The sequence below is a fragment of the Sordaria macrospora genome, chromosome 7, assembly GCF_033870435.1.
Source record: "Sordaria macrospora chromosome 7, complete sequence".
Classification (NCBI taxonomy): domain Eukaryota; kingdom Fungi; phylum Ascomycota; class Sordariomycetes; order Sordariales; family Sordariaceae; genus Sordaria; species Sordaria macrospora.
This window is the reverse complement of record NC_089377.1, coordinates 1,991,258-2,004,622: the sequence shown is the minus strand read 5'-3', so window position 1 is coordinate 2,004,622 and position 13,365 is coordinate 1,991,258. Positions and strand designations below refer to the sequence as shown.

The window sequence follows — 13,365 nt, the reverse complement described above, 5'->3', positions numbered from 1 at the left end:
AAGAGTTCATTTAGACTTCAAGATGATACTGCTTTCTGCTTGTTACCAAAATACGATTCCCGTCGTACACGTCCAAACTCTCGCATTACACATCCTAACTGGACCGCAACAGCCGGAGACGTACGGAGGACGGGAATTATCGACTGCTATTCCCGTGGCTCAACCACCCTCTTTCAATCAAATCACCAACTCACGTACCGTACAACATCGTGGTCAAACATCTGGCCTTTTTTTGGAAGAAAGGGGTGTTAACTGTTGCGTGGTTGCGAAGCTGCTGTGACGGCACCAGCCCGAGTAGACCGAGTCAATTCATATGGCTCGAGAGCCTGCTTTCCTGGCACACACACAGACACGTAACCCGACCGGTACGGTACCACTGTGCCATCATCGGTACGTGTACCTACTCATCATGAAGTTGAGCATGTTTCTGAATGTGCCGCTCCGCTCCCCCCCCTTCCTATCATGCGGTAACCGGAACCAACCCAACCTTGATGGTCAACTTGGGGGTCTAAGTCTGGTCCGTCCGTCGCCTTCCCCCGTTGGAAGAACCACGCAGAATGGCAGGCATATGCCCAAAGAGGCGGAGAGGCGGAGAGGCGGAGAGGGCGGTTGCATGGATGAAGATGTGTGTGGTTGAGTGTCCATTCGATACTACATTACATTGGGAATGGGATGGGTTGAGATGGACAGGCTACAGCACCCGAACGGGCTGGGATCCGACTCGGACTTCGTGGTCCCTGACTGTTGTGTAATGACAGCCCGGCTATAGAGGTATCATTGGGTTGACTGAACAGTTTCGGAGTGCGTATGATGCTCTTCATTTTACAGGGAAATTGCCATGGTTCAGTCTGGTGGACATGTTAACACCAAAGTGGCCCGTTACGGAAGGGGGGCTTTGTCCCATACAGTGACGATCATAAATCAGTCAGGGACACAGTTGCATGATACTTGAGATACGCTCAAAAGACAATAACTCTTCAAGTGGCGAGGGGGACACTCACTCGCTATTTGGAGATAGGGAGTAAACAAAACAGGAGATACGGCCCTGGAATACCGGACGGAATGAACTCCAAGTTGTTAACCCGAAGTTCAGTTGCAGTACGTCAGTTAGTCGATATTTGAAGGTTAACTTATCCTTCGCATGCCTCCAGAATTCTCAAGAAGATACCTACACTCTACGTACTTCTGCAGCAAGTTGCAAGTGTATCGCCCTATCCTCTACACGGGGTTGAAGAAGAAGGCGTCGGAAACAGACAAAGAATGAACACGCCAAGTCTAACTTGGAAGAGTTATGGGCTTGAAGTTGAAAATAAAATCCAACAAAAACCAACCTACCTCTAGGCATCCAGACGTGGCTGTGCTCGCTCTTGTGTCCGCGCGTTTTGAAATTGCGGCGGTCGACAACGATCCGCTAATGGCGCCAACATGATTTTGTTGGTCGTATGTTGATAGTAAATATTGGATCCAACTAGCACGATTGTGAAATACATGTTAGGAGATAATGGACATGACTTTGCTCTAATCCCGGTTCATTCCTTCCCACCAACGAACCTAGACTTTGAAACAACAAAGTAGATATGCCGTAAAGAAAAGCTCTAGAATCCAACTACCTCAAGCCTAACTGGTGATGGCCATGGTGACAAAGACAAAGATATTGATACAAAAGCAAGTAAAATCAAAACCCATTCTCCTCACACATAGCGTAGAGCTAACGCATCATGCCACTTCCCCCTCTACTCCTCCCCAGCAGCAGCGGACCAGTAAGGCATAACGTAGTCCAAACTTTCGTGTATCATTTTCCTCAATTCTCTTTCATCTTCCACGCTCGCAATGACAGCCCGTTTGGCGGAAGCATGTAACTCAAAGCTCGGCAATGAAGTGTTACCAAAGATCTTATCCCAGACACAGCCACTTATTCTTCGATTTTCCTTATTGACTTTGAGCTTCAACTTGACATAATCACCATCCTGCCATACCATTTTCAAAATCCCCTCCTCCGTTTCCTCGAAGGATATTACCGGATCACGCCTCCTAGATACTATCTCCTTCTAAGCAGCACCGGCACCAGGACCCGCATTTCCACCTCCTCCCGCTCCTGCTGCGGCAGCTCCACCGCCACCTCCACCAACGTTACCTCCACCACGAGCTCTCTTGGGTCCTCCCTGGTTACCTCCCTCTCCATCACCTCTAGGCCTCTTGTTGCCAGCGGCTTGTTGACCGGGTTGGAACTCGCCAGCATGGGGGTTCATGCCACCTCCTTGACTGGCGTTGGCTCCGCCGCGTCCACCGAAGCCACCGCGACCGCGCTGCCCTTGACCGCCGCGGCCCTGGGCCCCGTATGCGCCACGTCCACCACGAGCGTGGTTCCCGCCTCCTCTAGCCACTGGGATACCGGTACGGTTACCCTGTTGGTTCTGGTTTTGTTGTTGTTGATGACCACCAGGGAACTGCTGCCCACCTTGTTGCTGTTGTTGCTGCTGCCCTTGTGGCTGTTGACCGCCAGGCTGTTGCTGCTGTTGAGCACCGAAGGGGTTTGTGGCAGGTGGTTGCTGTTGCTGCTGGGGTGCGGCACCGAAAGGATTGGCAGGTGGCTGCGTAGCCACTGGGGATTGATTCGCTCCAGGCTGACTGAAGGGGTTACCAATGACCTGTCCAGCTATGATGGAGCCTTGTCTGGCCGGAGCGGGTGCCGCCTTGTTGGCTGGGGTCGGGGGGATCTGAGGCTTGGTCTCCTCTCCAGGAGCGGATTTCACTACTACAGCACCGGCGTCTAAGCCATTGTTAGTACACTTGGTCATCGATTGAAGGGCACGGTGAAACTTACTCAGGGGGGTCGCCGGTTGCTGGCCAGTGGCAGGTGTGGGCGCCGGTGGTGCCGGAGCCGGGGCGGGCGCCTTAGCAACCTTTGCAACTTCCCACACTTCGACAACGGGCTTCTGCGGCGTTTCCTTTGCCGCGGTCTCGACGACAGCCGTCTTGGCCTTCTCGGTCTTGAGCTGACGGTCGAGCATGTTGAGCCGCAGGGCAGATTTCTTCTCAGTCAGAGCGGCCGCTTGCTCCTTAGCAGAGGCAATCTTCTGCTCATACTCGGCCTTGACGGTCGTCTCCAATTCCTCGCGCACCTTCTTTGACTCGGCGGCAATATTCTTCTTAACGTTGCTCTTGATGATACCCATGATCACCTGGTTGGAGCTAATGAGCTCGCGAGTCTGCTGGTCGGTAAGATTGGCGAGATCCGGGAGACTACCAGGAGTACCGGCAATTGGGGTTTGTGCAGTTTGGGCAGTGGGAGGCTTTGCTGGAGTCGCCGGCACGCCATTCTGAGGCACCCCGCTCGCTTGCTCGGCCTTCAAGATGGCGAGCTCTTGTTGAAGCTTGAGGTCGTACTCAGCCTGCAGCTTCTGTCTCTCCTCCTGAGTCTGCTTCTCCATGGCCTCCTTCGACTCGGCCAGCTTCTTGTTCAGCGCAGTCTTCATCTTCTCAGAACGCTGCTTAACAATGGCATCGGCGCGTTCTTCCAAGTCCTTGGCCTTGGCCTCAAACTCGGCAGCCTTCGCCTCAGCGGTGATAATTCTCTCCTCCAACGCCTTCCGCTCCTCATCCGAGAGGCCGGTGTCCTCTTGTGCTGGTGCCGGGGCAGAAGCAGGGTGGGTCGTCTCAACGTCTTGCATCTCCGTGTCCGTACCGTTCGAAGAAGCTTGTAGACGTGCAACATCTGCGCGGGCTTCGTCACGCTCAGTGATTGTAGTGGCCAGTTCCGCCCTGAGACCTTCGAGTTCGGTCTCAACTGTGGCCTTCTGTAAGTTGACCGACTCCAGTTCTTGTCTAAGCGCATCCAGCTGCTGCTGAAGCTGGGGATCTTGTTCTACAGGAGTAGCGGCAACGGCAGGAACGGGCTGCTCTGCAGGTGCCACTGCGGCCTGCGCATGCTGTTCCTGAAGCAGTGCGTTATGCGTCTGCAAGTTTACCAGCTCCTGTCTGGCAGACTCCAGATCCTTCTCGACGGCCGACAGCCGCTCATTAGTAGCATCCAGTGTGGTTTGGAGCGCTTGCTTCTCAGCGGCAATCTCGTTGCGCTGATTTTTTACGTTCCCGAAGCGCGTCTTGAAGTCCTCTGCAAGTCGTGCCCGCATATTCTTCCAGTTGGTCCGCTCAGTCTCCAGGTTCGTCTCAGCCTCCTTGAGCTTCTCTTCGAGGGCGGCTTCGGCTTGCTTGAAGGCTTCACGCTCAGCTTGCAGGCTTTCGACCGAAGCCTTGAGCTGTTCGACTTCCTGAGGATCAGCCTGGCCGTATTTGCTCAGGATGGACTCGATTCTCTTCTGTAGGCCATCGCGGGCTTCTTGCAGTTGCTTGACTTCCGCCTCCTTAAACGTCTTGTCAAGCTCGAGCTCACCAATCCTGGCTTCCAAAGGTTGAATTTTGTTTTCGAGATCTTCAATCTTCCGGTTCTTCATCGCGAGTTGTGCCTGGGTTCGCAGGTTCTCGTTCCTGAGCGTGACATTGCTCTCACGGATCAGGTTGAGCTCGTTCAGCTTATCCATCAACTCCTTGTGAGTAAGTGAGTTTCTGGCGCTATCAGCTTGAGAGCGACGTTCCTGATCCAGCTTGAGACGTGCTTCATCGAGCTGCGACTGAGAATACTCGAGCTGCTGCTGAAGTCTCTTCGCTTCTTGTACCTTGAGATCGAACTGTACCTCAAGGATCTCCTTCTCGCGACGCAGGTAGTTGTTGAGTTCCCGAAGACCTTCCACGGCATTATCGTTGGCAGAAATCGGCGTGCCTTCGGCGGAATCATCCATTGCGGAACGGCTTTGCTGCAAAGCGCTGATCTGAGAGGTAACACCATCAAGCTGTTGGTGTAGAAGCTTGTTCTGCGCAGTGAGGTCGTCCCTCCTCGCCTTGATCTCAGTGATCTCTTGTTCGAGCTGCTGTTTGCGCTCCTCCCAAGACTGCTCACTCTGTGCAAGAGAAAGCTTTGCCGACTCAGCCTCAGCCCTCCATTGAGCAGAATGACTCCTGAGTTGGTTATGCTCTTCCCGAAGCTGCTGAAGCAGCTTAGCCGCCTCTGCATGTCTCACGAGTTCTTGCTCATAGTCCTGTTGGGCCTTGGTGGCAATTTCTGCCTGGGCCCGCAAGTCTTGCTGATGGAACTTGAAGGCTTCCTTATATCTCTCCTCCTCATCCTTCAAACGCGCGATTTCACTGTTGAGCATGCGCTCCTTATCTTCAAACTTGCGGGCGAAATCAGCCTGGGAATCGCGAAGCGTGTTAAGCTCGCTGTTGGAATTGCCCAGCTCGACCGTAAGGCCTTCAACACGCTGTTGCAGTTCGTTGATCCTGCTGTCCTTGGCTGCGAGATCCGCATCCATCTGTTGTCGGTATTGCTCTTGGGTCTCGTTCGCGCTTGTAAGCTCTTCCTCCATCTCGCGGCTGAGCTGCTTGAAGTTATCACACTGTTGCTTAGCATTCTCCAGCTGCGCGTTGAGCAAGTCGATGTTGTTCTTAAGATCCTGGACCTCATTCTCGAGCTCCTCGATACGAGCCTGGGAATCATCATCGGTAGATCCCTGCTCAGCAGGCTGGGCCCTGGGTGTCGGCAGGGGACGGAGACGGTCGGCACGTTCTTGCGCGTTACGAAGCTCAACCTCAAGTTCACCAACGCGAGCCTGAAGATGATCGCGAGTAGTCTTGGCAGCCACATTCTCCTCCTTGACCTGACTGATCATAGCAGTAAGCTCATCGATGCGTTTCTGATATTGTTGGGAGTCGAACTCTTTCCTGAGCTGAAGCTTCTTGCTCTCCTCCATCTCTTCAGAAAGCTTGCGCTTAGTGGTGGAGAGTTCAGCCTCAAGGGTGTCGATCTGGGTTTGTTGTCTGCGCTTTGTCTCAGATTCGCTGAGTTCGCGCTCATTGAGAAGGGATTGTTGGCTGGTCAAGAGGGTGTTAAGTCTTGCCTTCTCCTGTGCAAGACTCTCGTTGTCTTGGCTCAAGCGCTCCTGGATCGTCTTCCACAGGTTCTTCTCCGCCTTGAGGTTGGCATTCTCGCTGCGGAGGCTCTCAGCCAAGCCACGAGCATCAACCAGATCCTCAGCAATTTGCTGTACCCGCAGGTCTTGCTTGACACCACACTCGGACAAGGCCTGGTTTCTCTTTTGTAGCTCCTGATTCTCACTCTGAGCTGCCTTGAAGTTGGATTCCAACATGCTGTAGCGTTCCGTAGCGAGCGTAAGCTGGCTGGAGACCTTAGCAATCTCAGCCTGAAGTGAGCCCTTCTCCGAAGACAGCTTGTCGATTTGCTCCTTAAGAGACTTGTGTTCAGTCGTTTGGTCGTTTCGGTAAGAGTCGTACTGTGCCTGTAGCTCCCTATAGGCGGCGGCGAGGTCGGCATCTTCGGCGGAGTTTTGCTCGATGCTAGCGAGAACTTCACGTTGACTTACATCCTCGCCCAGGGCAGCGCGAATCTCGGCAGGATTGGCTCGTTGTTGGAGCATGCGACGGAACATGTCTCTCTCTGTCATGTAGCTCTTCATGCGTACCGTAATCGACTTGACCTCGTCCTGAAGGGTCGTGACAACAGTACGAAGTTGCTGGACCTCCTCATGATCCTGCGCTGCTTGCTGCTTCTCAGCCCTGGCCTCCTCGTTCTCCATCTTATCCGCAAGGTCACGAACCACACGCAAGAGCTCCTGGTTCTTCTCCTGCAGCTCGTAGATGTCCTTGAAAGCGACGAATTTCTCGGTAATGTACTGGTGAGTATCCGACATGTCGTCCAGGGCATTCTCAGTAACTTCGCCTCTCTTGAGCCTCTCGAACTTGGCGGCTTCTTCCTCTGTCAACTTATCGAGACCCTTCTCCTTAGCATGAATATTGAAGCAGAGAACATGGACTTGCGTGCTTAAATCACGCAGCTGCCCACGGAGAATCTTGACCTCGGCTTGGGCCGTAGCCGCAAGTGCCTCGGCCTTCCTCTGGGTCTTGACGGCAAGGTCACGCTCCTCATATGACTGCTCCAGGAGTTGTGACATTTGGATGGTCTCGTTCTTGAGGCGTTCCGACTCTGCATTGAGCTCATCGATTTCAGGCATCTTGGCTTCGAGCATAGCAACGGCATCATCCAGTTCTTCCTGCAGCTTCTTGCAACGGCGCTTCTCGCCAGCAAGCTGGCCCTTGACATTGTAAAGCTCCTCAAGAGCATCAGTAGCACGCTGGCCGGCTCTACCGCGAATGGAGAGCGGAGTACCGAAGGGAGATCCGGCACGAGCAGCGGTAAAGGAGCCGTCACCCCTGGGAGTTTGAGGTCCAGCGCCGGGAGATCTACCGCGAGAATCACCGGACGCCTTGATACGGTCAACTTGATTCTGCAGCTCCTGGGCGCGCTGCTCCGTCTGTGCGTGATCCTCCTTTTCTTGCTCGAGCTCACGTCTGATGCGTCTGATCTCGTCGGCGTGGTCGTCCTTGATCTGCTCCAGTCTCAACTCGACCTCCTTCAAGCGATTACGATGAGTCTCGGACTGTTGATCCTTGAGCTCAACAAGGCGCTTGGCGGATTCGAGCTCTTGCTTGAAATCCTCCTCGGTACGCGCAGCGGCTTCCTGAAGTTGCTGGACCTTTGTCAAGGCCTCCTCGGCCTTCTCTTGTGCCTCCTGGAGTCGCTTGCGGAGAACCTGCTCGCTTCTAGTGAGAGATTCGACAGTCGTGTTGGCGTCGTCGTTTAGGCGTTGCAGCTCGGCGATGCGGGCACCCTTCTCCTTGCGGAACTTGATCGCCTCGGCATTCTTTGTCTTGAGCTCGTTATCGAGCCAGTCGTTGGTGCGTCTCGCCTGCTCCAGTTCCTGCTTCAGGGCCTCCTCACGATACTTTGCGGAATTGGCGGCAGTCTGTGCGGTTTGTACAGCCTGATTGAGCGATGTGACCTCCTGGTTGAGCTTGAGGATCTTCTTATGCTGATCCTGGAGCTCCTCGGCCAGTCTAGCGTGGGCCTGGGTCTTGGAGTCGACAATGGCAAGGGTTTCGCGGTTCGAAGTCTCGAGCGAGGCAATACGCGCACGGAGGGTTTCGATTTCGGAAAGGGAGGCCGATCCCGAGGACTTGAGGGTCTGTAGCTCGTTCTCTATAGACCGCCGTTTGGTCTCTGTGCGACACGGACGTGTTAGCAGCAAGGCGCGGCAAGGGTTGGGGGGAAGAAGGGAGCAAGGGTCTTGCCTTCATCTTGTAGCTTTTGACGGAGCTCGTCAACTTCTTTGAGGGCCTTGTCGGTGGTGGCCTTGAACTGCTCACAGCGCGACTCTGAGCTTCGGATGGCGCCTTCCAGCTCAATTCCCAGCTGGAACTTGTCCTCCTCGAGAGCACGGATCTTAGTTATTATGGCAGCGAATATAATCTTGACCAGGTCTGGAGTCGGCGCGGTAAGGGCGGTGTTCAGATCGGAATCAGGTACGCCGACCTGGGTCGAAAGATAGGCCACGTCCACCTCGGCCGCCGCCATGTTGGGAATACCGGCTTAGCGGTGCATGAATGGGCGAGACCGCAAACACGCAACGAAACACGCGACGACTGGTCGATTGTGAAAGAGTCGTGGCAGATCTCAGGTCGACTTGATGGCGCTGCTGTCGCTGAAAATAGAAAGGAAAGTCGCGAAAGTGGATGATCTCGGGGTGGTCGGGAGCGTGGTGATGCAGGAGTGAGTCCCAAGTGTTGTTTTGGAATTTCTTTGACGCTGCCAGTCGATGGAAGTTGCAGCTTGAGGTGTGCCCGGTCTTGCTTGGTTGGAGTGACGGGACTGGCCTGCTGCAACTGCGACTTCCCAACACCCACCTGCGACTGCTTTGGGTTAGCGCAGAACTGTCGCGCTGGCCAGCAGGGTGGCAGGAGCGATCCACCTCGAACAGCTTCCGTGGGGCCGCTCCTTCCAGGTACCTATTCTTCCACGGCAGGCGCTGGGTTACCTACGCAGCCTACGCAAGCACTCTGTAGCAGGCACTTGTAGTTGATGTGGTCTGTGCATCTGGACTTCCAACTGAACTGCTTCCTGTTGTTGGACTCAAGCCTTGAAGTCACTTCTCCCAACGACAACAAACATCACAGGCCGGGATATTCACACTTTCTCACATGAAGCGATAGTTTCTATTTCCACGCGGCCATCAGGTCATCCACTCTACATTCACACTTCCCTTCAATTGTTAAGCTACGAAGGCTCTCTTAACAGTCTCTGATTTAAAAGCGAAACTCGAGTCTTCGAAGCTGGAACGAACTTCCTCTCGAAACTCTGCCCACCTGGCCGTCCTGGACTTTCTGCCATGGTCAAGGTAAGGGATGGTATAGGCATGGAGCTCGAGATTGTTTGCCTCGAGATGCTCTCTCTCAAGGTCACCCATTGGCTCTGATCTTTGTTCTTCCCCTTACATATATGGCCTTTGATGCAAGTACACGCATTACACCCTAATTAACTATCCAACACAGACACTTCCTGGTATGAAGCGATCCTTGAAATCACATCATTACATCACCCATCTCTCTCCCAGCTTCCTTGATCAAGATTTCTCAACTCTCCCTCTTGCATTTCCATCCATCTCATGAAATCCCGGCACCGGACCGGATTGCCACGCCGTCGGCTGTAGTTCAACCGCCCGCTGTTGTCCCATCATCTCATGTCTGTTCGGCATGAACTGGGGAGGTGCCGCGTGTCCTTGCAACTCCTGACGATTCGGACCTGGATAGATTGCCCCCTGTCCCTGGAGCTCCGAAGCATTGTTCATCATGGGAGAAACTGGCGAGGGACCTTGGGGCATCGGTTGCGATGGGTTCTGGGCTACACCATATGGAGCGTGCAACTCGGCACTGTTCGGCATCGGAGGATACGCAGGTGTCTGCCCGTGAAGCTCGGTGCTATTGAGCGGGTGTGGCGGTCCTTGACCTTGGAGTTCAGCATCATGGAACGGACGTTGTGCTCCTTGGCCGTGTAGCTCCGTGCTATTAAGCGGATGCGGAGGTCCCTGGCCTTGGAGCTCGGCCGTCAACGGGGGAGGCGAAAACCCGCCAGCACCAGCCGACACTGGAGACACGGTATCGACTCGATTTCCATCCTTGAGCATGCTTGTGGAACGACTTGGCGGCGAGGGCGGGACGGCGGCGGCGGTAGCAACGCCACCAACAACGGGATTGCCAGCAAGTTCGGGCTTGCCTCCTCCAGCAACGAAATCATTGACGGCATTCGCGGAGTTGGCCTGCTCCGTGGCCTTGCGCTGCTTTGACTTCCGGATGAAAAAGAAGAGGAGAGCACCAATGATGCCCAATCCGACGAGTACGCCCACGACAGCGCCAGCAATAGCCGCGGTGTTGGAAGGCTTGTTACCGGTGTTGCCGCTACCGCTCCCGCCGTTATCAGCGCCTCCTGAACTGCCATTGTTGGAATCGCTACCAGTGCCGGAACCAGATCCAGAACCACTGCCACCGCTGGCAGTAGCCTGGGGACCACCGTCGACCCTGCTACCGCTCTGAGCGGTTGGTGATGGGTCTGCCTGGGATGCCGAGGCGGTAACCCCATTCGCGACGAGCTTGTTGTTGGCGGCGCTGCAGTACAAGTCCAGAACCTGTTGCCAAGTGTCAGTCGTGTATATGGGCGTTTGGGCAATGTTTGAGGGTATATGGACATACAGCCATTGCCGATGAAATATCGTCAGTTGCTGTCGAACCACAGCTGTATTTGACGCTTGCGGTAATGGAACTTGTCACCTCCACAAGCATTTGGTCCTTCAGACACACACATGACGCAAGTGCCTGGGAGCCATCCGGACATAGCTTGCGAGATTGCTGATTCACCAAAATTGTCAGCATCGGGGCGTGATCTTGAACAAGAAAAGACATGCAACTCTTACCCCTTGAACGGCATAGGATACGGCCGAAGCAGCACATTTAGCCAATGAACTGTACTGTGGCAGGTCCTTGATATAGTACGTCACTGTCCACCAGGTACTCGATCAGCAAACCGAACAAAGCCCAAAGTACATGTTCAATTACTGTCAAACTTACTATCGCCGGGAGGGTTACTTGGCTTAGGAAACGCTGAAGTGCCATCGTTCAGTTTACACCACGCGGACCACATCCCTTGAGCCGACGAGACATCGGCCGTGTGGCTTTCGCAGTAGTACTTTACCGATGAGTTGATGAGTTGGCTCGCCAGCAGAGAGTTCTGATTTTTCTGGCAAGCGCAAGTGGCATAGGCTGCCAAGTCCGAAGGGCATCGTTCGCGTCCCTAGAAGAACATACACGCATCAGTATCAACACCGGTCGACCGGTCTAAGAAAGTATCCAAAGACCTCCAGCTTTTTAACTAACCACTGCTTTGACTGCATACCCAAGCGCAGTAAACGCGCAAGGCGCCAACGCGGCCACCTCCGGCACATCAGTAATATACTGTGTCACAGAAATCGACGGCTTTGGAAACTCGGGAAGCTTATCCTGGCTACAATACGCACTGAGCACTGTCGCTGCCGACGCCTGGTCCTCAGTGGCTGTCGATCCGCAATAGTAGTTGACGGACTTGGAGACGTCGGACTTCATGGCGATAAAGTTGTTGTTCTTGGTGCAAACGCAGCCTTGAAGTTCGTTGGCTCCCGGCGGACAGGCGTCGCGGGTTTGGCCTTGGACGTTGTAGGAGAGGGCGGTTTGGGCGCATGGTGCCTTGATATCAGAGGGTGGGAAATCGTCAGCTCTACTGTCTCTAGGGGCAGAGGGGGTATGCGGTCCGATAAGACTGGCATGCTTGAGAGGGGATGGGGTAAGGTACCAGGGAGTTGTATATCGTCAAGTCGGTGATGTAGACAATTGAAGCGGCCTTTGCGGCTCCCAGTAAGCCTAGGAGCGGCAGTGGGGATGACCGGTGTTGTCGACGCATCTTGTTACAGAAAGACAGCACGTGGAGGAGTTAGGGGTTAATAGGATGATGGTAGCTGGCTAGGTAAGATGGTATCGTAGGCGGACGAAGAGACGGCTGTGGGGAGTTGACGGTCAGGACCGGATCAAAGCAAGCGTGATGATACAGAACAGCCTGCTCAACCGCGTGACGCTCAAATGTCTTTGGGAATCCCAAGTCGGTGTAGTGCATGAAGGAGACCCAAAGGGTAAGTAAGTCAAGGTGGAAGAAAGAATCGCGGATACAACTTCAGGGAAAAAACACAACCCCGATCCGTTCTTTGAACTACTACGCCCAAGGCGCATAGACGCTGGATCAACGCTGTGAACGAGGCGAGGCGTTTTTCCAAAGCTCCCATGTCATACCCCCCTTATCTCCCCTAGGAACAGCTCACGATTGCATCGTTTATCTTGCCCACACATCATGCACAATTCCTTTGTACCACACCTTCGTCCCAGAAGCCATGTTTCTCACATTGTCCGATGTCAAGATAGGAAAGGAAAAGATATACCCCTGGTCTGGTTGGTGTTGTAGAACCCCTACCAGCTGAAAAAGAAAGGTACCCTTACACTACCATAGGAAACAAGAGACACAGATGCAGGCACACGCCACGGTAAAGGGTGTTTAGCGAGTCTGGGGAGGAAGATCAAGCTCAGTGGAGGGTCGGCCAATTGGGAGAGTGCCCTGGAGATGGCGGCTTGAGTGTCCATATTTACCACTCTTCGACGAGAATGTCTTTCTCATTCACACCTCAAAGGCGAGGAGTGCGTCTAGATGGTATATGTACTCTCTTTTCGAACGGATCTTTTTCGCAAGCCTCACCTAACTCTAGTACACTGATCTTCTTGATCTCAACAGCATTCGAACAAGAAGCACTCGAATACTTTCACACTTTAAGTTGCATTCTCTGTTGAGCAACTAGCAAAAAATGGCTGAGATCACGACAGTGAGCCTGTATAGTTTCTCCATTAACACACGCCAAGACCAAGCTCAAAACCCCCAAAAACTCAATCACTACTCCCACCCACCCGTTACGACCCGCATCCATCTCCCACGCACACGCTTCCCCAAGCGAAGAGGTACGAAGGTAAGTAAGACGGAACTATTATATACCTTAGCTTCAGAGAAAAGGAACAAGATCATCATCAGCCACATACATGTTTTTGTCGTTTCGTCTCGTTGACTCGTTGTTGAAGTGAGTGAGGCGCCCTATAGTACAGCACAGCACAGCACAGCACAGTTATCAGTTCCTAAGTGGGCGGACTTGTGGGTAGTTCTGCAGGATAGGATGGTGTGTGGGATATGCCCAGACAGGCAAGTTTTGGAGAGAAAGAAGCTTATATTTAGACATGTGAAGCATGGCGCATGGCGTTATGGTGCGGGCGGAATTGATATGATTTAAGGGGTTGCCGAGGAACGCCACGGTGGTATGGGTGGTTCAGCGCGGTTATGGT

General features: G+C 53.7%; 2 protein-coding genes across 2 annotated transcripts; both read right to left on the bottom strand.

Annotated features, from left to right (window-relative positions):
- Positions 1–2,048: 2,048 nt before the first annotated feature.
- SMAC4_00642 (uncharacterized protein) lies at positions 2,049–8,485 on the bottom strand (the record flags this gene model as incomplete). The annotated part of the gene is made up of 3 exons (XM_066089462.1): positions 2,049–2,770; positions 2,825–8,131; positions 8,203–8,485. 3 exons carry the CDS (start codon positions 8,483–8,485, stop codon positions 2,049–2,051), a joined length of 6,312 nt encoding a protein of 2,103 aa, XP_065947752.1.
- Positions 8,486–9,059: 574 nt separating this feature from the next.
- On the bottom strand, positions 9,060–12,474 carry SMAC4_00643 (uncharacterized protein). The gene is made up of 6 exons (XM_003349707.2): positions 11,786–12,474; positions 11,335–11,679; positions 11,029–11,251; positions 10,875–10,957; positions 10,654–10,809; positions 9,060–10,589 (listed from the first exon to the last, which is right to left on the bottom strand). The coding sequence occupies exons 1-6, from the start codon at positions 11,891–11,893 to the stop codon at positions 9,531–9,533; spliced, it is 1,974 nt and encodes a 657-aa protein (XP_003349755.2). The 5' UTR covers positions 11,894–12,474; the 3' UTR covers positions 9,060–9,530.
- Between the last annotated feature and the right edge of the window lie 891 nt (positions 12,475–13,365).